We start from the raw sequence: 22,485 nt of genomic DNA, 5'->3' as shown, positions 1-22,485 counted from the left end.
AGCCCAGAAAATTGAGAACTTTGAAGTGGGTTCGTTTGGCACAGACTTTTCACATCTGTTGTGCATGTAGGTGTAAGTGTTGTACGTATCTTTTCAACACTAACATTTGGCTGGGAGTGATGCGTGCAGCCTGTAATCCTTCCTCTGTGTGCTCCAATTTCCTTAATCCCCCATGTCCACCTGGCCAGGTGACACCACGGATTAGAGTAGAAGCAGGCATCCCACTCTTAATATTGCACTAAGTGATGTGTGGTTTTTCAATGTATAGCATGTTTGCACGAACCCTAGCTTGAAAAACTGGGTTTGTTCCTAGCAATCTGGGGCAAAGCCCAATACTTTTGTGGCTCAGCCAGGGAACTGTGGTTAAACCATCATGCCTTAAAGCAGGGTTGGCAACTTTAAGACTTGTGGACTTCACAAGCTTTGTTGGATGGGGAATTCTGGGAGTTGAAACCCACAAGTCTTTAAGTTGCCCAAGTCGGACACTCCTGCCTTAAAATTAGGTGTGAAGCTATTCTGGAATTGGGTCCCCACATCCTGCTAAGCCAAACTGTGATTCATTTGGGTTTATTTTAGGTTGTCACTCAAACCAGCTGTGTTGCTTTGCAAACCAAGGTTTCTCATGGGCTGAAAAAAATTCTGAATGGAATCGAAAAGTTTTTAGGCCAAAAATTGCAGGCAAACATCACACTCTCCAAAACAGAGGATGGGACCGGGACCAAAACAACATTTCAATTAATGTCCCTTTAATTAGAAGTCAATACATGTCTTTGGGGTTACTCCACTTTGTGGAATTCATGGCTTTTTCTTTTTGAAGATTACAATCCAGTCAACAAAGTTTTGAATGTTTTAAGGGCCAATCCTGCACTGGTGTTTCAAGTTGTCCAGCTCTGGACAAACCCAACCAATGGTGGTTTTATTCCCTGGCTTAGTTCTAAGAGAGAACCACACCAGAGATTGACCACTGTCCATTACAAGCTCTTTTCCCACTGAGCTGAGTTGGAAACCAGGATCACCTGTACAGGTAAGGTAGAGTGCAGAAGCTGTCCTTCTGCACTCTGACTTATAACCGTTAATTGAGTGACCTTCAAAGTTATAACAGCACTGAAAAAAGTGATTTATCATTTTTCCAATTTAGGACCATTGCAGCCTCCATTCATGGTCACCGAATCAAAATTCAGACCCTTGGCAACTGGCTCCTATTTATGACGGTTGCTGTGTCCCAGGGGGTCACGTGATCCTCTTTTGCAGCCCCCTGATAAGCAGTGAGGAAGTCAAGTTCACTTAACAACCGTGTTACTCGCTTAACAAATGCAGTGATTCGCTTAACAACTGTGGCAGGAAAGGTGGTAAAATGGGGCAAAGCTCACTTAACTACTTTGCTTAGCAATGGAAATTTTGGGTTAAGTTGGAGTCGTAAGTTGAGGACTACCTGTGTGCCCCAGGCAGGAAAGAAAGGGTGTGTGTGGTCCAAGAGGTCACTTGCTTTGCAGCTTCTGCCTTCCTTGACCAAGGCCAGGGCTTGTCACTCAAAACCAGGCGCCTTTCTCATGTTTCATGAAGGGGGGGAAGGCTGGGGGGTGGTGTGCTTCTTGGGCAGGAATGGGGGGTTGTTTCCTGGGTAGGAAGAGGACGTAGGTCTTCTGGGAAGAAACAGGTGGGTCTCCCAGACAGAAGCAGGGAGGGTCTCCAAGGCAAAAATGGGGGGGGAGAGGGGGTCTACTGGGCAGGAACAGGGGGTGGGTCTTCCGGGAAGAAAGGGGAGGCTGTCCTTCCCTCCCCCCTCCCCATCTCAGTCCTCTTGGCGGGCAAAGGCAGGTTGGGCCCAGCGAGGCTTCCCCGCGCCCTCCACCCGGAGCCGGAGCACGTTACGGATAACGAGGGTCTCCAGCAGGATGGAGCCCAGGTACCAGAAGCCCCCGTACTCCAGCGTGACCAGCCCCAGCAGGTTGTAGCGGAAGTGGCCATAGTCCCAGGGACAGGCACCCGCCCGGCGCAACAGGTAGCCTGTGGTGAACTCCCACAGGTAGATGACGGCGGTGTAGAGGGCGGCACGGGTGGGCAGGTGGTAGTAGTCCCGCAGGAGCAGGTAGAGGCGCTCCAGGGCCAGCCCGCAGGTGCCGTAGATGAGGGGCGCCCACAGGCTGCTCCCCCCGCGGAGGCGCCAGTCCCGGTCCAGCGCGAAGTCCCATGCGGCCGTGAACAGCATCTCCGCCAGGTAGCCATGCAGCGCATACAGGTACCAGCGGCCAAGTGCGCTCAGTGGCTCCGCGGGGCTCCTCATAGCTCCTGCAAAGGGGGGACAGGAGAGGAGAGAAGAGGGACAGCAGTGGGGGGGGTTGTTTCTGCAAGTTCCCACGATACATGGAGTCCTTGAGGTACGACCACAACTGAGCACAGGAATTCTGTCGCTAAGTGAGGTGGCTTTTAAGTGAGTTTTGCCTCGTTTTACAACCTTTCTTGCCTTACTGGTTAAAGTTGCAGTTACCTTACTGTAGTTGATGAGTTAGGAATGTGGTCGTTAAGCTGATCCAGCTTCCCCATTGAATTGGCTTGTCGGAAGGTCGCAAAAGGGGATCACGTGATCCCGGGAGACGCTGCAACCGTCATAAGTAGGAGTCTGCTGCCAACCGTCTGAATTTTGATCACGTGACCGTGGGGAGGCTGCCACGGTCATAAGTGAGAAAAACAGCCATAAGTCACATTTTTCTGGGCCGTCACTAAACAAACGGTTGTAAGTCGAGGACCACTCATTCGTTTATTGACTGAAGTGACAACCGCACTGAAAAAGTGACTAATGATCCTTTTTCACTTTTAACGACCGTCATAGCTGCCCTTTGGTCACATAGTTGGAATTCAGGCACCTGGCAACTGGCTCATATCGTTGCAGCGTCCCGGGGGGGGGGGGGAGGGTCAGGTGATCCCCATTTGCGACCTTCCCAGCTGGCTTCTGACAAGCAAAGTCATTGGAGGAAGGTGAGTTCATTTAACGACCATGAAGCTCAGTGGGCAACTGGAGTGATTCGCTTAACAACTCATTCAACAGCCGCCTGGCTTAGCAACTAAACTCGGGTTCAGTTCTGGTCGTAGGTTGAGGACTGCGGGTAGTTCATTAATCAGACCCGCTCAGGTGTGCCGTGCGACGGACCAGGTTCGCCCTTTCACCCCTTTCTTTTCACCTGCACAACAACACTGCGAGGTAGGCTCGGCTCAAAGCGCTGGTTGGGCCCAAGCAGAGTCCCCGGCCCTGTTTGTGAGCTGGGATTCTTTTTGGGGGGAGGGGGCTTCTAAACCATCCCAAAGCTTCGTAGAGAGGGTGGGAGTCAGCAAGGACCGTCCGTCAGCTGTGCTTTTTTATTATTATTATTTATTTAGATAACCTTTATTGTCATTTTTTACTGTGGGCACAATGGCACACATTAAAAATGGAATGCAGTTGCTTGCTCTCAAAAGTGTATACATGCATAATACCCATTTAAACATGCTATGTACAACATATGTATAGACCTAACCCTTACGTATTTATTAAATGTATATGTTGCCCATCGCAAAACAAGACTATAAAATAGGGTGTCCAGCCTCGGGTTCTTTAGGATCTATGGACTTCAACTCCCAGAATTCCCCAGTCCACAGGTCTTAAAGGGGCCGAGGTCAGAGACGCCCTGTTGAAACAATAAATACAACATTGGTATTAACAGAAAATTAGCTGAGAGGGAGCCAGTACACAACGGGGTGGACCATAGCCACCTCCAGAATGGCACTTCCCCAGTCCCCATCTGGGCCCCGGACTGCTTCTTCAGGCTTTCCTGGGAGAATCGGAGGGTCTCCATCATCCTGCCCCCTCCCACCCATCCCCTTTCAGGAGTTAGCATCTGGAGACTCAGCCTTCAGCAGGTTTTTTCCCCCCTGAAATTGTTCTCACCCTTCACAAACGCCCTGAGCCAGGCCTGTTCAGGCATCTTGTGGCAGGGAGTGCCATCTACCCATTAGGGATCCTGTTCAGCTTTTTCCCCAGAACAGCCAAAGAGCCAAACAGCCTCCAGCCTTACAACCTGCTCTCTTCTCTGTGCCTCCAACCGTACAAATTCCTTACCTCTCAGGGATGCTACAGTCTCTGGTTGTGTTGACAGACCCGCAAATGAGCCAGGAGTGTGAAAAGGAGGACCGTCACACTGCCACCGCCCTGCAAGGAGAGGTCTTCCTGTGAGTAAAGCAGCACCCAGCTTTGTTTTGGGGCGGAGAGGTGTCCAGAGCCTCCCTGGTCCCACAGAGCCGGTCCTATACCCTGTTTGGTGGGTGAGTCAACTCCTGGTTGGGCCTCTGTTTCTCCATCCCTGGAAGACACGATAATCACCTGGGGCTCACCTGGGGAGGCCGGATGCAGGAAGCACCATTTCCGTCTTGCCTTTCATCTTACACTCGTAACCTCCAGGGATGGCGCACCCAGAAATAGTTGTACACTGATTTGTAAATAATTTGGTAAAGCCAGCTCTCCGGGTACGGTGCCACAGAAGCCGTGGTGCTGTTTGGCATGCCCTGGCAGGGGTGAGCACCCGACCTCCCCTGCTTTGGGCCTCTGAATTTCTGTGCCAGCCCTCCAGGCTTCTCTGGGCAGCTGGCTGGGCACCCACTCGGATTTTTGGTCTCCCCAGCCAGGCTGATAAACAGGAAGCCGAACCCCAATTCTAGCCTTAGCCCTAACCTTACAGGCAGTCCTCGACGTACGACACAGCTGAGCCCAAACTTTCTGTTGCTAAGCGAGACTCTTGTTAAGTGAGCTTTGCTGCATTTTACGACCTTCCTTGCTGCAGCTGTTAAGTGAATCACTGCAGTTTTTAAGTTTGTAACTCGGTTGTTAAGTAAATCCAGCTTTTCCCCCCCATTGACTTTGCTTGTCGGAAGGTCGCAAAAGGGGATCACGTGACCTTGGGGGACGATGCAACCGTCATAAATGCGAGTCAGTGGCCAAGTGGCTGAATTTTGATCACGTGACCGTGGGGATGGTGCAACGGTCATAAGTGTGAAAAGTGGTCATAAGTCATTTTTTTCAGCGCCGTTGTAACTTTGAACGGTCACTAAATGAACTTTTGTTGAGGACTGTGGAGAGCTAGATGTCTAAGTTGCGAGGTGCAGATGTGGAAGGGTGGCAGCTCAGGCGGAAGGGGCAGTGGGCAGGTGTGACGGGGGTCAAAGCGGGCTGGAGAGGACAGGTAAGCCTGGGGGCAGATGAGGAAGAGACGCACTTGCTAATTTTGGCCTGTGCAGGTGTTGGATTTTGTTTCACGAAAGGCCCCTGGGAGGTACAGGGAATGTGACCGGTGGGGATCGGTTGCCTCGTCTCGAAATGTCACATTTTTTCCTTTGCTCTGCAATCACACCTAAGGAAAGGGGATCCCCACAAGGACTGGGGGTGTCTTTTAGGGCCCTGCTGTCAGGGAGAGCAAATGGGGCTTTGGGATCCTTGTCGGCCCTTCGAGGTAGGCCAAGGCCGGAAATGCAGGATCTAATCCAAATAAATCACTGAAGCAGTCAAGCCAGAGTTCTCCCTCCAGGCAGAAAGGGCCAGGCCCAGATGGGATGGGAAGACACGTCTCTCTGGAGGAGCCTGTGAGCCGGGAAAGGTGGAAGAGGGGAGCAGGCTAGAATTGCTGAAGGATCCATCACACATGAGTCAGTTGCCCAGCGCCTGAATTTTAATCACGTGACCGTGGGGACGCTGCAACGGTCATAAGTGGGAGAACCAGTCATAAGTCATTTTTTTGGGGTGCCCTTGTAACTTTGAACGGTCCTAAACCAACTGTTATAAGTCGAGGACTAGCAGTATATGACTTTTCTTAATGCTGATATCACCCGTCCCAACCGCTTTCCAGTTCATCTGCAGTCCTTTTAAATTGCATCACCCAGGCGCCGCCCTCATCTGTCGTTATTAAGCAGACATTTCTTTGTCAAAGTGTCAAATAGCCTACATGGGTCCTCTCTCGCTAGTGCAGCCTCTTTTGTGTGTGTGTGTGTGTGTGTGTTATTCTTTATTAAGAAAATTTATATTTAACTGAAATGGTATAGGGCAGGGGTGGGCAACCTTGGCTCTTTTATGACTCGTGGACTTCAACTCCCAGAATTCCTGAGCCAGCATGGGGGAACTATGGCCCCTTTAAGACTAGTAGACTTCAACTCCCAGAATTCCCCAGTCAGCTGTGGACCCGCTCCTCATGATCCTCTACACCCGACGGTCACAAAAACCGTGCCTGAAATCGCCCTGAGGCTGAGGGAGGAGGTGGAGGAATCTCTTGCACCACAAACCTTCCCTCCTGGCTTGGCCAATAAATCCAGATCCTTAGCCACAAAGCCGTTCAGGCACTTGAGTGGGAGGGTTGAAGGAGGAGTGGAGAGCCCTAAGCCATCCTCAAGCTCTTCTCTGCAACCTCCAATTCTTGGTTTCAAGAGCCACTCAAGAATGGATCCAGTTTCCTGGATCATGATCAGCGCTTCACTGGTGGGGGCAATAATATTGTGGCATTGCACGGTGCGTGCTTTGCACCCAAACCAAGGAACCACATTTGGCTCACACTGTGTGCTAACGCCAGGATCCTGGTTGTGGTTCCTGGGAGGCATCCTGGCTTCGCTGCCTGGACCTGCAGAGAATTTGCTTCTTTTGCCTCCCAAAAGTCGGGGGAAGGGGTGGGAAGGACCCATCAACGTCATGGGATTTAGTTTACCTCCCCCCAATTGGCATTGCTTTGCCAAAACTGCATTGTATTACTGGTGCTGGGGTTTCTGTTCTTTATTCTGTTATGTTGTTTTTTTTAAATTGCTCAGAAGCCGCCTGGGGTCCGTGGGAGCGGGTGGCCATATAAACCTTCTAAATAAAATAAATAGAATAAATTGTGTTACATTGCGCTGCATTACATGCAGCTTAGGACAAAGATTTTGAGGAGCATCGGGGGGCTAATCCTGAGCCTGGGGAGGATCCCACCTGAAACTGAGGGGCCTCAAACTCTCCCCCTCTCCGATTTATACAACACCCCCCCCCAGCAGCTCTCAGGTTGGAGGGTGAAAACTTTCTCCCCTGCTTGGGGTCTGCATCAAACCCCAAATAGCACATCTGGACTTCTCCCCCTGGATGGCCCTGGCCCTTCCCACCCGCGCTCCTTCCGTCGCCCCAGCCAAGGGGCCAGCTGGGTCTCGGGCAAGTGGCATCCGCTGAAGGGCCCCTGGCACGCAGGGTGGCTGCATCGGCCGTTCTCCCTGCTTCCCTCCCCGATCCAGTTGGCACAGACCCCCCCCCAAGCCCTCCGGCCCTTCCTCAGTTTGTGCCAACCTGCCCGGGCACAGCTCCTCCACTCCACCTGTTTACCTGGCACCTGCGAGAGCCGAAGGGCGAGGAAGGCAGGCGCTGCTGAAAGATGCGCTGCCTCGGAGCGCCTGGTGTGAGGCTGGCCCTCGCCTGCCGCCTCGAACCTGGAGGGCAGAGGCGTTCCCGGGTGGCAGGTGCGGTTTGGCAGCCCCAAAGGTGAGGGAGAAAAAGGCCCGGAGGGAGGGAAGGGCTGGGCACAAGAGCCAGATTATCCTGTGCCCAGCTGGAGCCCAGACTGACTCCTTTGGAAAGGCCCCCTTACAGTTTCAACAAGCTTGACTTGAGGACTAGCAGCTTGGTTCTATAAAAAAGAAGAAAGAAGCCCAGTTAATCCTCAACTGCTAACCCAGATCCTTCAGGAGAGAGGAAAGCTAATATTCACACTTTGCCGTCCAGTAATTCAGTAATCCATTACAGGGAGTCCTCAGTTTACAACTACTCTTAACAACTTAACACTTAACAACTGTGGCAAGAAAGGTCGTAAAATGGGGCAAAACTCACTTAACGACTCTCCTGCTTAGCCATGGAAATTTTGGGCAGAATTATTGTCGTAACTCAAGGACTCCCTGTAGTTTTTAGCTCCTTTGGGAACTGAGCAAAGCTTTGCAAGGAGAATAAAGGGACTGGGGGGGGGGGATTGTAATTGGAGACCCTCCCTCGCGTGGGCTCCTGCCACAAGCAAAGCTAATAAGGCAGGAAGGTGTCCTTAGAAGCGGCCGAAGTGTTCCTTTAGCACTCATCCCTCTGGCTTTAGCTTCACAGAAGCCTTGGCCTCAGCACGAAGCCCTTAATCTCGGCAAAAACCAGAAAAAACACATATTCTCGCTTTACAAACTGCTCCTTCCAATCTCCAGAGCCCAGCTTTTTTTGTGTTTCAGATTGCTCACTTGTCTGGTATGGAAACCCGGGCATATTCCTAATTCTGTCTTTATTTAAGACGATCTGGGGTCTCCGCTCTTTGTTGAGATACTTAAGTCTGCTGGCAGCCGCTGAAAATGGTGGAATTCTCCCCAAATCAGCAGCGGAGAGAAAAGGACAAGCAGAAAGAGAGAAAAGGCCCAGGCTAAATTTATTACTTTTGACCTGGGCTCTCCAAACTTGGCCACTTTAAGACCTGTGGACTTCAACTCCCAGAATTCATCAGCCAGCCTTGCTACTCCCATCCAGCCATGCTATTTCCCCACGCTGGCTGGGGAATTCTGGGAATTGAAGTCTACAGGACGAAGGTTAGTTGCCAAATTTGGAGACCCCTGCTTTAATCGCTTGACAGGGAGATGGTGGCATATACATTTAATTAAAAAACAAATAGAAACTATCACTTTAAGCAATTTCAGCATTCGGGAGGCATGCAAACAGGGCTTCCTTCTGGGGTTGTGTAGAGAGAGATTGTTAAGAGTTTTGGAAAGGAGCTGAGTTACTGTACATTATAAAGTGCTTTGTAAAATAATTTTGATTTATTTAACCTCCTCTTGACTTGTGGGCCTAGCTCAGTTCCCACATGGCCCCTGACGGTTTGCAAGACGCTGAAAGAGCCCTTGAGGTGGAAAATGTTCTCCCTTGAACACTGAGATGTGTCAGGTGTGACCAAGAGGCTTAAACGCTCCACTGGCAAAACAATCACAGCCAGCCACTTAGGAGCAGGTGAACAAGGTGTGATTCTTCCCAGATTATGCAATGCAAAATCTTGAGTTGGCCAGCCCAGCAGTTTCTCTTTATTAATTCTGCTTTTTATGTGTGGTGCAGAGGCTACCTTGACTCCCTTTTTTTATTTGCATCATAACAGAATAACAGAGTTGGAAGGGACCTTGGAGGTCTTCTAGTCCAACCCACCACTCAAGCAGGAGACCCTAGACCAGGGGTAGGCAACCTCGGCTCTTTTATGACTTGTGGACTTCAACTCCCAGAATTCCTGAGACAGCCAAGCTGGCTCAGGAATTCTGGGAGTTGAAGTCCACGAGTCATAAAAGAGCCGAGGTTGCCTACCCCTGCCCTAGACCATTTCAGACCTATGGTTGTCCAGTCTCTTCTTGGGAACTTCCAGGGATGGAGCACCCACCACTTCTGGAGGCAGGCTGTTCCACTGATTAAATTGTTCTCGCTGTCAGGAAGTTTCTCCTTAGTTCCAGATTGCTTCTCTCCTTGATGAGTTTCCATCCGTTGCTTCTTGTCCAGCCTTCGGGTGCTTTAGCGAATAGGTGGAAACCCCCCCCCTCTTTTTTGTGGCAGCCCCCCAAATATTGGAAGACTGCTATCATGTCCCCCCTCGTCCTTTCTTTTCTCTAGACTGGCCATACCCAAATCCTGCAACTGTTCTTTGTGTTTTAGCGTCCAATCCCCTAATCATCCTCTTTTGCTCTTTTCTGCACTCTTTCCCTATTCTCAACATCTTTACACACACACACACACACACACACACACACACACACACACACACACACACACACACACACACACACTGCCCCCTTGCAAGAGCAGCCACAGCTGTCCTGAAGCAAAGAATTTAAAAGGAAGACCCTCCCTGATGCCCTCAAAAGACCCATAGCGGCCGATAAGGATAAAGCCCATCCCAACATTTGCTCCCTTTTCTCCCCCACCCCCCCTAAAACGGGTATTTGGAGAAGATGGACAGTTTAAACTTGGACAAATTCAGATGGTGTGAAGTTTCCCCAGGGCTCTTGGCAACTGTAGTTTGGCCAGGGGGCGTGGCCTCGTGAAGCTCCTCCCTCTGGAGCATAAGTTTGGAGAGAGGTGACCCTGCTCGCCACTGGAGGGCGCTGCAGACTTTATGATTGGCTGGGTGCTCCACAGGTGAAGTTCACCTGGTAAGGATCCTGGTTGTTGTTTTTTTTGGGGGGGGGGGACATTTCTTCTTCAAACTGAGATGAGGTGTATTTGGGGGGAAGCTAACCTGGTTTTTACAACCTGCTGATTTAAACATTCCTGTAGATCAGAGGTGTCCAGCCTTAGCAACTAAAACTTGTGGACTTTAACTCCCAGAATTCCCCAGCCAGCATATCTCCTGTTGTAGATATTTGTTTGGTAAAAGTAAAAAAAAAAAAAATCTTTTTAAGACAGAAGAACACTCAGCCATTCCACGGATTATGCGATGCCTTTTTGGCAAAGTTTAAAAAGTTCAACTTGATTTTAAAAGGATTTATTTTTGCATTTAGTTTTTGTTCCTAAAATTGTTTCTTGGGTTTTCTGTTTTGTTTTGTTTTTTGACAGATTTGCAGGAAAGGCCCAGATGGAAGGAGAATTTGGTCTCCGGGATGCAGAACCGAAATGCCGGCTTCCTTTCGAAGAGCAGATGGGCGCCTGGCTGGTTAGGGGGGATTTTGACAGCGGCTTCTGCCTTAGGTGGGGAGACTTGGCCCAGCCCTCTGCCTTTTTTTTTGTACCTTCCTTTCTCAGTCTCTTTCCCCCCCTTCCTTCCTTTCCATAGCCATTGTACAAATTGGGGAAAGTGAAATGTTGGCCCTATGCTGGAAGTGCCCCTAAGCCCCTCCCCACCCCTCCCCTCTTCCTTCCTTCCTTCCTTCCTTCCTTCCTTCCTTCCTTCCTTCCTTCCTTCCTTCCATTTCTCCCTAATTGCCTTCTATTTTCCTTCCTTCCTTCCTTCCTTCCTTCCTTCCTTCCCGCCCTCCCTCCCATTTCTGTCTATTCTCCCTCCTATCCCCTCCCTCCCCCCTCTTCTTTTTCTTTCTTTCACTCTCTCCTTTCTTTCTTTCTTCCTTCCTTCCTTTCTTCTTTCCTTCCTTCCTTCCTTCCTTCCTTCCTTCATTTCCCTTTCCTTTCCTTTCTCTAATGCTTTGTGTGGGGTGTGTGTGTATGTGTGTCCCCTTCTCTTGTGCTCCTGGCCTGATGAGCAATTGCTTCCCAGGGGGCTCTCCCTCTCTCTTCTGCCCCCCCCCCAGGCACGTGGGGTGTGCCTGATTGGCCACCTACGCAGCAGATCTCCAGTGTGGATGCTGTATGATTATGCTTGTTGTTCCTCGTTGCCATGGCGATGATGTTGGTTTAGCAATAAAACTTAGGATATTTCCCCCGGATCTTGGCTCATGAGATTCGCAAGGCTGGGCCTGCCTGCATTCCCACTGCCTTTTTCCCTGTGGAATTTCCCACGGCTTTCTCCCCACCCCATAGTCAGTGCCCTCCAGATCTCTCAGTCCTCCGGATGACTTTGGCTGCATCCACCTCTTGGCTTTCAGATGCTGCATGGTTCTCCGAGGGCAGCTGCCTGGGGTCAGACTAAATGACCTCCGGGCAGCCTTTGGTGAGACTTGCAAACTCTGAAGAGCCCGGAGCCCTCCTGGCGATCGTCTCGGCTCCTTCCTTATTCCAGCCCTTGTCGTGGGTCAGCATGTTCGAGCCAAGTCTCAGACCAAAATAATCCCTTTTATTTATATTTTTCTTTGAGGTCTTCTCATTTCTTGGCTTGTAAACTGTTTTTTTTTTTTTCCAGACCAAACTTGGAAATGGCGAGCCGACCTTGAGAGAGACATTTGCCGTCTCCCAGCTTTTCTCAGGCCAGCAAGCCTGACCCCTTCAGAGGGAGGCCTTGGAAGAAACAGGTAATACCCCGGGAAAAAGATAATTTAAATGACCAAGTTCTGTCTCAGTTGTTATCTTCTGTATTAATTCATCGCCTTCAAAAGGAAGTTGCTTTTAGCCATATAGCTAAAGTTCCTCCATCTAAGTTTGTTTTTTTTTTTAAAAAAAAAAAATATTTATTCAATTTTTAGAGCCAATCATCTCATAAGTGTTGGCTCTGGGTAGCTCACAAAATGAAAAACCACAGCAAAATACAATAAACGGAATACAACTAGTCCATAAAACCATATTAAAGGAAGATTGTCAAAGCCTTAAAAAACACAAACCGTTTAAAATCCAAACCCCATGAGCAGGAAGAAAGGAATGGCAAAAAATAAAATAAAAGTTATTTTAATTGCCTTTATTTGGAAGCGCTACCTCACATAAGAAGAATTACTAGGCAGAATTCCACCTCCCATCTGTTTTTTTCCATTTTCTTCTTGTGGACTAGAAACTTGATTCTGGCCCCCTTTCAGTTAATACTTTGCAGCAATCCAACACGGATCCTATGATCTGTAGGTGGATCAGGTTGGACAAAGCTACTCTTAATTTATGTGCAAGGAAGGAAGGAGAGAGAGGGAGAGAGAGAGGAAGCGAGAGAAAGGAAAAGAAAAAAGAAAGAAAGGTGATGTCTACAGCAACTGCATTATGAGGTGAGGGATCATAGGAGTTGGCTGAGGTGGGATTAAAATGTCACTTTGCAAAACTTTTGATCCTGCTGCAGCTTTAGATTTTTTTATTCATTTGTTTGTTTTTATTAGATTTCTGATTGTAAGTTGAGGACCACCTGCATAAAAGCCAGGTTTTAAAATGGGACAAAACTCCCTTAACAAATTTCTCACGGGCTCAGCTGTGGTTGTGAGTTGAGGACTCTCTGTATTAAATGAGTGGAATGTATCTTGGGGGGGGGGGATTTGAGCCCCCCCCACAAGGAAAGCTGGGCCTCCTTCTGGGGAGCGAGGGGTGCTGAGTCTTGCCCCAGATGTGTGCAGCTCTCCCCCACCGCCCCCCCCTCCAGGAAAAGGCTGGCGAGGCTCCTGGGCGGTGTGCAGAGCGCCTCGACCGCCACAACTGTGGTTCCCACGACACGGGGGGGGGCAGGGGGAGCGGGAGTGAGTCATCTCACCGCCAGCCGCCTCTGGGATCTCTGCCTTTAAAAGGCAAAAATGGCTTTTTTTTCCTCCAGGGGAAAAAAGAGAGAGAGAGAAAAAGATCAGTGGCAAAATGAGCAGAATCCTCTTCGCTGGACGAGGGTCCCCTTGCCGGCTGTGGGAGCCCCCAGGCCCTTTTTTCCCCTAACTTTGGGCTAAGGGGGGGGACAAAAAGGGGGCTGGGGGGCCAAGAGGGGGCCATCTGGTTCCAGGCTATTATTATTATTATTATTATTATTATTATTATTATTATTATTATTATTATTATTAAAAGGAAGGAACGAAACAGGATGAGAAGCAGGGAGGGAGCGTTTGTAATTTTTTAAAGAAAAAGAAAGAAAAAGCAAAGAGAAGAACGTTTTCCTTTTGCAAAAAGGAACCATGGGGGGAAAAAAGTTAACCCTTTTTGGGATTGGCGCCTGTGAGGTGATGACTCAAGGCCAGGCCGGATCCTTTCTGGAGCCTTGTCCCAGCCAGCTCCCACCACTCTCAGTCTGTATAAAACAATAGAAATCAATAGCCCCCCCACCTCACCCCCCCACACCCCTGCAAGGCTTTCCTCAAAGTGACTGCATTGGGCCAGGTGCACAGGAGCCAGTTGGGGGTCATTAGCAAAGGGGGTGGCGCGTCTGACCCCAGCAGACCCACGTGCCCCCCCCCCCAGTCCTTCCTTCCTTCTCTCCAGCGGCTGCTATTCCCCCACCCCCACCGTGCTCGTTTGGCTCCTGAGGATTTAGCCAGCACCGGTTTTCTTTCCAAAGCGTCACTGCTTCAGAAAACCAGGCCCAGCGCATTCCTGGGGCGTGACTTCACAATGACACACCAGGGGAGTGTGCAAGACAGGCTGCTGCCTCTGGCTTTGGAGGGTTAGCCGACGGACTGGCACGGCCTTCTCTTCCCCTTCTCTTCTTCATCCCTCCTGGACCCCCAAACTCAGCTGGCCTTCCTTGGAAGGGGTTTGGCTCCCCAACAGTCCCAGAGTCGGAACAGGGTCAGAAGGGAGCTGGGAGGTCTTCTAGACCAACCTCCTATGCCTTTTCAGACTAATGTGTCCAGTCTCTTCTTGAAAACCTCCAGTGTTGGGGCACCCACAACCTCTGGTGGCAAGCTGTTCCACTGATTAATTGTTTTCACTGTCGGGAAATTCCTCCTTAGTTCCAGGTTGCTTCTCTCCTTGACGAGTTTCCATCCGTTGCTTCTTGTTCTGCTCTGGAGAAGAGGTTGAGCCCCCCCCTTCTGTGTGACAGGCCCTCAAATATTGGAAGCACATGGCTGGCTGAGGAATTCTGGGAGTTGAAGTCCACAAGTCTTAAAGTAGCCGAGACTGGAGACCCCCGCCCTAGATGAATGGAGTCTTGCTCTGTTTCCCGGAGAGACCCCAAAAGAGACAGCAGGAGCTTGGAGGAGAAGCCACCCCTTTCATCCCCCCTCCTCAGCCCTCCCAACACCCCTCCCCAGCATCCCCCCCCCAGACTTGAGTTTCCCCCTTGGGTTGCTGGTTGTGGATTCTGATCCAGCCTCCCGCCCATTGTCTTCCTGCCTGCTTAGGACTGATTGCTCCAACCACTGGCCAGCCCTGTCCTCTTCCTCGGGCAAGGAAAGGTGAATCGGCCCTTTGTGCTGAGTGGGGAGAGGCTGTGCCAGCCAGGATGCCCTGGCGACGCTGCTCGGCTGGCTGGCAAATTGCGGCTTTTCCCAGCTCACCACAAAGAGGCTGTTCTCTGCCTGGTTCGGCATCTGGGGAGGGAGGGAGGGAGGGGGGCTGCCTGCTCACCCACCCCATTGCACTTTGCAGCTGATCGGCAGAGACAGAGAGGGCATCCTGGGAGAGGCGAAGCCCCTATCCTGCCTTTCGTTTCCCAGAATCCCCCTCTGGAGGGAGACGAGCAGAATTGCAGCCTCCCCTCCGGGGCTCCGGTTTTTGGGCCTTCGCTTTGAGGCCCGCTTGGTTTTCATGGTGTGTCTGTGTGTTGCACAAGCCAGTGGAGGACTGGGCTGTGCGTTCCCTCCTCATCTGGATCCTATTTATTTTCCTTTCCTCCAAGGGCTGGGAACTCCTCTCCCCTGGCTGGTGCAGGGCCTGAGCTGGTAAAATATGGCTTTGAATGGCCAGGGGGGGTAGGGTCAGCTTCTCCAAACAGGTGCCCCCCCCCCAAGACATTCAGGGGGTTGCAAAGAGCTCTGCTTGAATTGCTCCTCCTCCGCCGTGCCTCTTTCCTCGGTCCAAATTACCTGTGGGGGGGGAGGGCAGACCCCCTGATTTTGTTCATCCATTTTGTTCATCCATCCACAAGAGACTCTCCTGGGCCCAGCCAGACACCGGCCTCCCCCTTGGAGGGGGCTGGGGGCTCAGGGAAGTCTCCTGTTAATCATTAAAGCCATTTGAAAGACCACCCTTTGGGCCCCTCCCCCAGCTCAGCCAAGAAACCCAGGACCCCCCCCTCCTGCCCCCTCTCTCCCTTCCTGCTCTGCTCAGAGCCGGAGATGGAGTCGGAGGGCAGAACCTGCCCTGGGATCCTGGAGAGCACCTGGTGGGGGTTTGTCTAGGCAGGAAGCGAAGCTGACTTTGCTTGTCAGAAGGTCACAGAAGGGGATCACGAGAGCCCCGGGACGCTGTGACCGTCATAAATGTGAGTCAGTTGCCAAGGGTCTGAATTTTGTTCCCGTGACCAGGAGGATCCTGCAATGGTTGCAAGTGTGAAAAATGGTCGTTAGTCACTTTTTTCAGTGCCCTTGTGACTCCCTCAGTAACAACTGTTGTTAAGTTCAGGACTCCCTGCATTTTTGCAACTGCCCCCCTCTTTTTTCTGCTGTTTTTATCTCCCCCCCCTCCTCCCCTAGCCCAAATGCAGCATCCGCCCAGGGCGGGGGTAGGCAACACCTTGGCTCTTTTATGACTCGTGGACTTCAACTCCCAGAATTCCTGAGTTGAAGTCCAGGACTCATAAAAGAGCCAAGGTTGCTGACCCCTGCCCCAGGGAGAGGGGAGGGGGTGAAGACAACAGGAAAAAGAGGGGAGGGGCAGCTGCAGATGGTTGGGGGCTCAGGGAAGATGCCCTCTGCGCAATCTCTGTTCCTGCTTCTCCCACCCAGGCTCTCTTGGGGCGCCAAACACACCCACTGACTACCGTCACCCCACGCAGGTAACCTGGGATTATCCCGGCTTCCTGCCTCGGAGGCCAGGCTACCCAACAGGCTGAGTTGCCCCAACAGGTCAAGCTTCTCCCAAAGGTGAGCAAGAAAGCTGCACGGATTGCGATTGCAGGATTGCGATTGCGGGCGTTTCATGTTTCAATCATCCTGCATAGAAGCCTGCATTTGGGATGTGTGCGTGTGGGTGGGTGTGTGAAAAGACTTTGGTCCCCATCCCAGCCAGGTTCCAGGTGACTTGTGTGAGACAGTGCTTTATGTCTATGTGTGTGTGTGTGTGTGTGAGGCTTGTAGAAGGAGCTTGCCCAGCACTGCCTCTCCTCTAAGCCCCAGAAGGCAGGACAAGAAGCAACGGATGGAAACTCACCAAGGAGAGAAGCAACCTGGAAGTAAGGAGAAACTTTCTGACAGTGAGGATAATTGACCAGTGGAACAACTTGCCACCAGAAGTTGTGGGTACTCCATCACTGGAGGTTTTCAAGAAGAGATTGGACAGCCATCTGTCTGAAATGGTCTGGGGCAGGGGGTCTTCAAACCTGGCCCTTTTATGACTTGTGGGCTTCAACTCCCAGAATTCCTCAGCCAGCGTGCCTCGCTGAGGAATTCTGGGAGTTGAAGTCCACAAGACATAAATGAGCCAAGTTTGAAGACCCCTGGTCTAGGGTCTCCTGCTTGGGCAGGGGGTTGGACTAGAAGACCTCTGAGGTCCCTCCAGCCTCGACTCTGATTCTAACAGGGGACCATCTTAGCCGAAAGCCGGACGGGGCTGCATCCCTGCAATCCGCAGCCCCCGCCAGCGACCTCGCAGCCCATCCTCCGCCGCCTTAGCCCTTTCCGTCTTCATTTCTACCTGCGAACAAAGGAGGGTTATAAACCTGGTTCTTGGCGATGCCTCTCGGGGACCGAAGCCTAGAGTTGGGGAAGAAGGAGTTAAAGCCTCCCCCCCCCACCCACCCAACAGGAAACTGTCTGGCAGAAGGGAGTGTGAGAATCCCTCTGCCCTCCCCGCCTCCCCTCCCCGCTCCAACGCTTCCCTTTCAACCCATTTGCCTGCTCCTACCTCCGCCCGCCCCCTCGGTCTTCCCGCCCCCCCCACGCCCTGCCTGCCTCCTTCCCTCCCTGCATCTCCCTCCCTCCAGCTGGAATCTGTTGCTTGCCTTGTCTAGGCGGCAGCCTTCGGGACCCCCTCCTTCCCCCCAACCCCACCCCAAAATCTCCCCCCCCCCGGCTCCCCAGTCTTTCTTCTCCCTCCCCCCCCACCTTGGGAAGAAAGGGGGCAAACTCCGCAAGATGTGAGCCCGGGAGAGGCGGAGGAAGGTGAGGGGGGGTCTCCCTTCACCCCTTCCCCACCCAGGCTTCTGCTGGGAACGGCGGAGGAGCGGAGCCCGCCTCGCGGGTCGGCACTGCAATTGCTAGGAGACCCCCGAGCCCCCGGGCTTCGCAAAACCCCCCCTCCGGATCGTGGCTGCTCTACGTGGACGCCTCCGGGGATGAGCCGGACCGAGAAGCCGCGAAGAAGCGAATTCTTCTGATTGCCCCCACCCCCCCACCCCACTTCTTTGCTCAAGATTGCCCGGAGGCACCGATCCCTTTCCAAGCCCGCTCCAGACGGTGAGTAATTTTCCTTACAAGCCCCCCCCCTCCGCGCAGGGATTTTCCACGGGCCCGATCCGCGCGCGAGCTTTGCTCCTGCTGGGGGAGTAAGTTGGCCGGACTTCTGTGAAGGTTTGGGGGGGTGTCCTCTTGGGTTCGTGGTCCAGAGAAGGGATCCAGAAGTTTTAAAGCGATCTCTTCGGGGGGGGGGGATTGTTTGGGAGCTTTCCAGGGGGCTGCTTCTCTTCCTTTGTGGATCCAGGACTTGGGGGGGGGGGCGCTTAGCTAAGACAGAGATCTTCCCCCTCAAGATGGGTGGCATTTGACTGTAAGGCTAGCTAAGGTAGTAGTAGACTTTGGTCCCTCCAAGGAACTGCCTGCCCTAGATGGAGCTGCCTGGGCCTGTGGGGTAAGGGAAAGGTGCTTATGGGTGGTCCGAGAAGCACCCCACATTCTGGGCCCTTGGTTGGTTGTCTCTGCTCCTGGGGGCCAAGAAGGAGAAGGTTAGAATGGTTCCTCTGATCTGCTGGGCGGGGATGGAGAACTTTCTCCCTGGGGCCTTTGAGCGGAGGGGATTCCTGGCAGGAGCAGCATGGCCTGGCCCTGTGCCCCACCCTTCTAGGCTCTGCAGGCCGAGTTTTTGGAAACCCACCTGAAGATTTACACCTGGTCAAGAGCCCAGGGTTGGCAGCTGCTAGAGATGGACTTTGGGGCTGAAAATACAGGCAGTCCTCAGTTTATGGCCACAATTGAGCCCCACATGTCTGTTGCCAAGTGAGACAGTTGTTAAGTGAGGTTTGCCCCATTTTACGACCTTGCGGGCCACAGCTGTAAGTGAATCGCAGTTAGGTTAGTCACACCGTCGCTAAGCGAATCTACCTTCCCCATTGACTTTGCTTGTCAGAAGGTCGCAAAAGGGGGACGCGGCGACCGTCATAAATACACGCCCGTTGCCAATCGTCCAGATTTTGATCCTGTGACCCCCAGGGATACCGCAATGGTCAGGAGTGTGAAAAAGGGTTATAAGGCGCTATTTTTCAATGCCTTTAACTTCTAACGGTCATTAAACGAATGATTATAAGTCGAGGACTATCGGTAGGCCCTGGAGCTCAGGTGCAATCCTGCTGGTTCTGTTCTTCTACCAACAAACCTTGGATTGTTTCGTTGTTTTTTTGCAAAAAGTCTGCCTGCCATCCTGTTTCTGCACAGCTTCTTGGCTACGGGGCCCCATCCAGGCTTTCTGCAAATCAGCTCTGTGTAACTCACTTGGGGCTTGCTTGGGAGAAGGTGGGGGGGCCGTGAATCGGGCTCTTGCCTTGGGGAGGGGGGAGGAAGGCAGGTCTTGACCCTCCCTGCTACAGGCGCCCTGCTTGGGAGGGTTCCTGCTGGTGAATCCAGAGTGAGAAAGTTGGGGGCAATTTTGCAAGAATGGGAATGAAAGGATCCTGGTTTAAGGCCTGACCTTTCCCCCTCCCCTCCTCCCCCAGCCATTGTTCCAAGAAACAAGCATGAGGGGGATTCAGGCTAGGAAAGTTAAAGGGAAAGGAGGCACTTCGTTGGCGCTGCAATCCTTGGGGAGCTAACCATGGTCATGCCCTGGTTTCACTCCTCCAGCAAAGATTCTTTGTTCCTGGGATCTAAGGAAAGTTTCTGGGACTTCCGAGCATCAGAGGGAAAATGGGGGGCTTTGGAATCTCAGGGATCGCTTTTAGGATAGGTCCTGGGGATCGCTGCTTCCGCTGCTTCCTTGCGTGGGTTGGTTTGTTGTTTTAGGGCGGGGGGGGGGCTTGAGTGGCCTTGAAGACTGGAGGGGGCAAGACTGGGGGGGGGATCCCTCTCTGCCTTAAGGTTGCCTGGGTGCTGGAGGGAATTTGATTTTCAGTGGGGAGGGAAAGAGCAGGCTGGGCCTTTTGGGGTGCCGGCTGATGGGGGTGAGGGGAACTGGGAAACAAAGAGACCCAACTGACTGGCAGGAAGAGGCGTGGAGAGTCACGAAGTGGGCCGAAGGGGTGTGGCGAAACCTGGAATTTGGAAGAGGGGGTGGCAGCTGCTGCCAGGTGGGCTCCACAGAAGCCGAAAGGGGGCAGGACCAGCGGGCAGCCCACCCCCTTCAGGCAAGCTCTCCTTACTTTCCTCCTCCTCCTCCTCCTCCTCCTCCTCCTCCTCCGGAACCCCCCTCCCCTTCGGCACGCTTGGTGCTGTGGGGCTGGCAAGGGGCTTGCTTGCAACTCTGTGGGTCCAGGACTGAAGCTTTTCTTGTCCAATGTGTTTCCCTAAAAGGCCCTGAAGTCTGCAGGGGCTCAGAGGTAGAGGAAGTCCTCACCTTGTCACCACAACTGTCTTCTTTCTTTTCTAACTTTCCCCGTGCTGGCTGGGGAATTCTGGGAGTTGAAGTCCACAAGTCTTTGAAATTCCCAAGGTGGAACACCCTTACCATATCCCATTCCAGACAAATGGTTGTTCTGTCTGTTTTTGAAAGCCTCCAGTGATGGAGCATTCACAACTTCTGGAGGCAAGCAGTTCCACTGGTGAACTGTTCTCACTGTCAGGAAATTCTCCAGGTTGCTTCTCTCCTTGATTGGTTTCCATCCGTTGCTTCTTGTCCTGCCTTCAGGGGCTTTGGAGAATGGCTTCATCCCCTCCCCTTCTTTGGGGCAGCCCCACAAATACTGAAACACCACTCTGTTCCAAAACAGGCTGTGGAATTGGAGGTTGCTCCCAGTTAGAGATTGGATTTGGGGTGCTCATATCTTTTCCATATCAACTGAAGGTCCGTTCATCCCAGCTCATGCTGCCTGTGGAACAACCGGCCACTGGGACATGGAGGAGCAGGGCTGGGACAGGGATCTTCCAAAACCTTCTTTCAAAAATTGTTCGGTTCTCTTGTGTTGTGCAATTGATTCTCAAAATAAAGGAGAACATTTGTAGCTTCTGTTTAAAATGAGGAGTCCTTGGTGCTCTCTGAGCTTAGTGGTTTTCTTGCAGACGTTTCATCACCCAGCTAGGCAACATCGTCAGTGCGAGGAGGAGGATTGTGGGGTCGGTGCCCTCTGAGCTTGGTTGTTTTCTTGCAGATGTTTCATGACCCAGCTAGGTAACATCATCAATGCTGCAGTAGAAATTGTGTGACTGACTTGAAAGGGTGATAGGGAAAATGTCGGAGGTTTTATTGTCCCACTTGGGGGGGGGGAGTAGGAATGCAGCAGCCACAGTTGGATCCTGAAGGGAGTCTTGGCAGCTCCTGGATTCCCAAGGCAGAAATTCCTGTGAGATTCCCGTCTTTCCACACCAACCTGATCCCAGCTGACATGGGAGATATTTTTTTTGTTTCTCAACTAATCCAGGCCCGTCTTTCTCCTTCCACAGCCTGTTTTTCTTTCTTTGTTACTGGCCCTCGCCCTCCCTCCCTCTTCCTCTTCCTTCTCAAAAGCATCAGCTGGAAAGTCCCAGGTTCAAATTTCACCGTCAATGGTCCAGCCTGGGAATTCTGGAAGAGGAACAGCAACACCTCTTGGGGGGGGGCACCGAATTGGGGAAAAAATGGGCTCCTTTTTAAATAAGCATCTCTTTCAGGGAGCGTGATTGCTTCTGGCTCCCGGAGAGCCTAAAATTCCACATCTGCTCCGTGCAGGAATCCAGATGGAAAATTCTGCTCGAAGGCGGTCAGCAAAGGGAGCCCCTATCACCTCTGGCAGTCACGGATCCCACTGTCCGGTTGCTTTTCCTACTAGGATAAGAACAGAACCTGCCTTTGTTTCCGTTAATTCCATTCTTCCCCTTCTCGGAACTAGAAAGAGCAACTTTTTGCCCTGTAGGTCCCAAAAATGCTTCTTCTATTTCCCCCCCCCCCCAAAAGGCAGCTGGACTTCCTTAGGTTTTTTTTCTTTGAATTGAAGAAGTTTCTTGGATAAGAAGCAAAAAGTTTTCGAAGGAAAAAGCCCAAGAAAGTCCAGTTGCCTTTTGGAAAAAAAAGTGCAGGGAGTCCTCAAGTCATGTATGTGGCTAAGTGAGACCTTTTAAGTGAGTCTTGCCCCATTTTACGACTTTTCTTGACACATCTGTTGCGTAATTAGCAGCACGGGTCGTTAAGCGAATCGGGCTTCCCCCATGGACGTTGCTTGTCAGAAGGTCACAAAAGGGGATCACGTGACTCCCCCCAGGGGACGCTGTAACCGTCATAAATGTGAGTCAGTTGCCAAGCATCTGAATGCAAATTACCTGACGCTGCAAGGGCCGTAAGTATGAAAAAGGGTCATAAATCATTTTTTTCCCAGTTGTGTTGTAACTTTGAACGGTTACTAAGTGAGCTGTCGTAAGTCGAGGAGGAGTGCCTGCACCTTTGGGACAGCCGTGTCCTGGAAGGTTGAGAATCTCCATTGGCCTGCTTTCACCCCCGCATCTTTTATTTTCAAAATTGTCTTGGTTTATCAAAATACAAAATGCAAAGAGAAATTCAGAAAGGAAATAGAGGGGGGGAGGGGAAAAATAACGTAAAGGGTTTGGAGAAAAAGGCAGTTGGCGCCTTTCTCTTTCGTCTCTTCCCCCTTGTTTTGCCTGCAACGTTTGCAGAGATTGGAAGGGGGTCTGTTCTGTTCTCCTGGGTCTGCTCTTCTCCCAGCACTGGTTTGCCTCTCTCAGTCGCCCTTC

General features: G+C 51.7%; 2 protein-coding genes across 7 annotated transcripts in view; one reads left to right on the top strand and one right to left on the bottom strand.

Moving 5' to 3' along the window:
• The window catches only part of PLEKHG2 (pleckstrin homology and RhoGEF domain containing G2), a 53,451-nt gene that overhangs the window by 5,613 nt on the left and 25,353 nt on the right, over positions 1-22,485 (top strand). For 4 of the 6 annotated variants that reach the window (XM_039325097.1, XM_039325092.1, XM_039325095.1 and 1 more), the window contains 2 exons: positions 10,580-10,711; positions 11,817-11,925. The gene's annotated coding sequence lies outside the window, so the exon portion shown is untranslated. Of the gene's footprint in view, positions 1-10,579; positions 10,712-11,816; positions 11,926-17,795; positions 17,857-22,485 lie in introns of those variants that run through there. The other 2 variants (XM_039325096.1, XM_039325098.1) reach the window with 2 other exon arrangements.
• Positions 730-7,465, bottom strand: LOC120299847 (transmembrane protein 229b-like). Its single transcript, XM_039325100.1, has 3 exons — positions 7,355-7,465; positions 4,094-4,183; positions 730-2,289 (listed from the first exon to the last, which is right to left on the bottom strand). The coding sequence occupies exon 3, from the start codon at positions 2,282-2,284 to the stop codon at positions 1,793-1,795; it is 492 nt and encodes a 163-aa protein (XP_039181034.1). The 5' UTR covers positions 2,285-2,289; positions 4,094-4,183; positions 7,355-7,465; the 3' UTR covers positions 730-1,792.

The sequence above is a fragment of the Crotalus tigris genome, unplaced genomic scaffold (assembly GCF_016545835.1).
Source record: "Crotalus tigris isolate CLP2741 ecotype Arizona unplaced genomic scaffold, ASM1654583v1 scf7180000024316.1084291, whole genome shotgun sequence".
Taxonomy (NCBI): Eukaryota; Metazoa; Chordata; class Lepidosauria; order Squamata; family Viperidae; genus Crotalus; species Crotalus tigris.
This window is presented reverse-complemented; position numbering and strand designations above follow the sequence as displayed.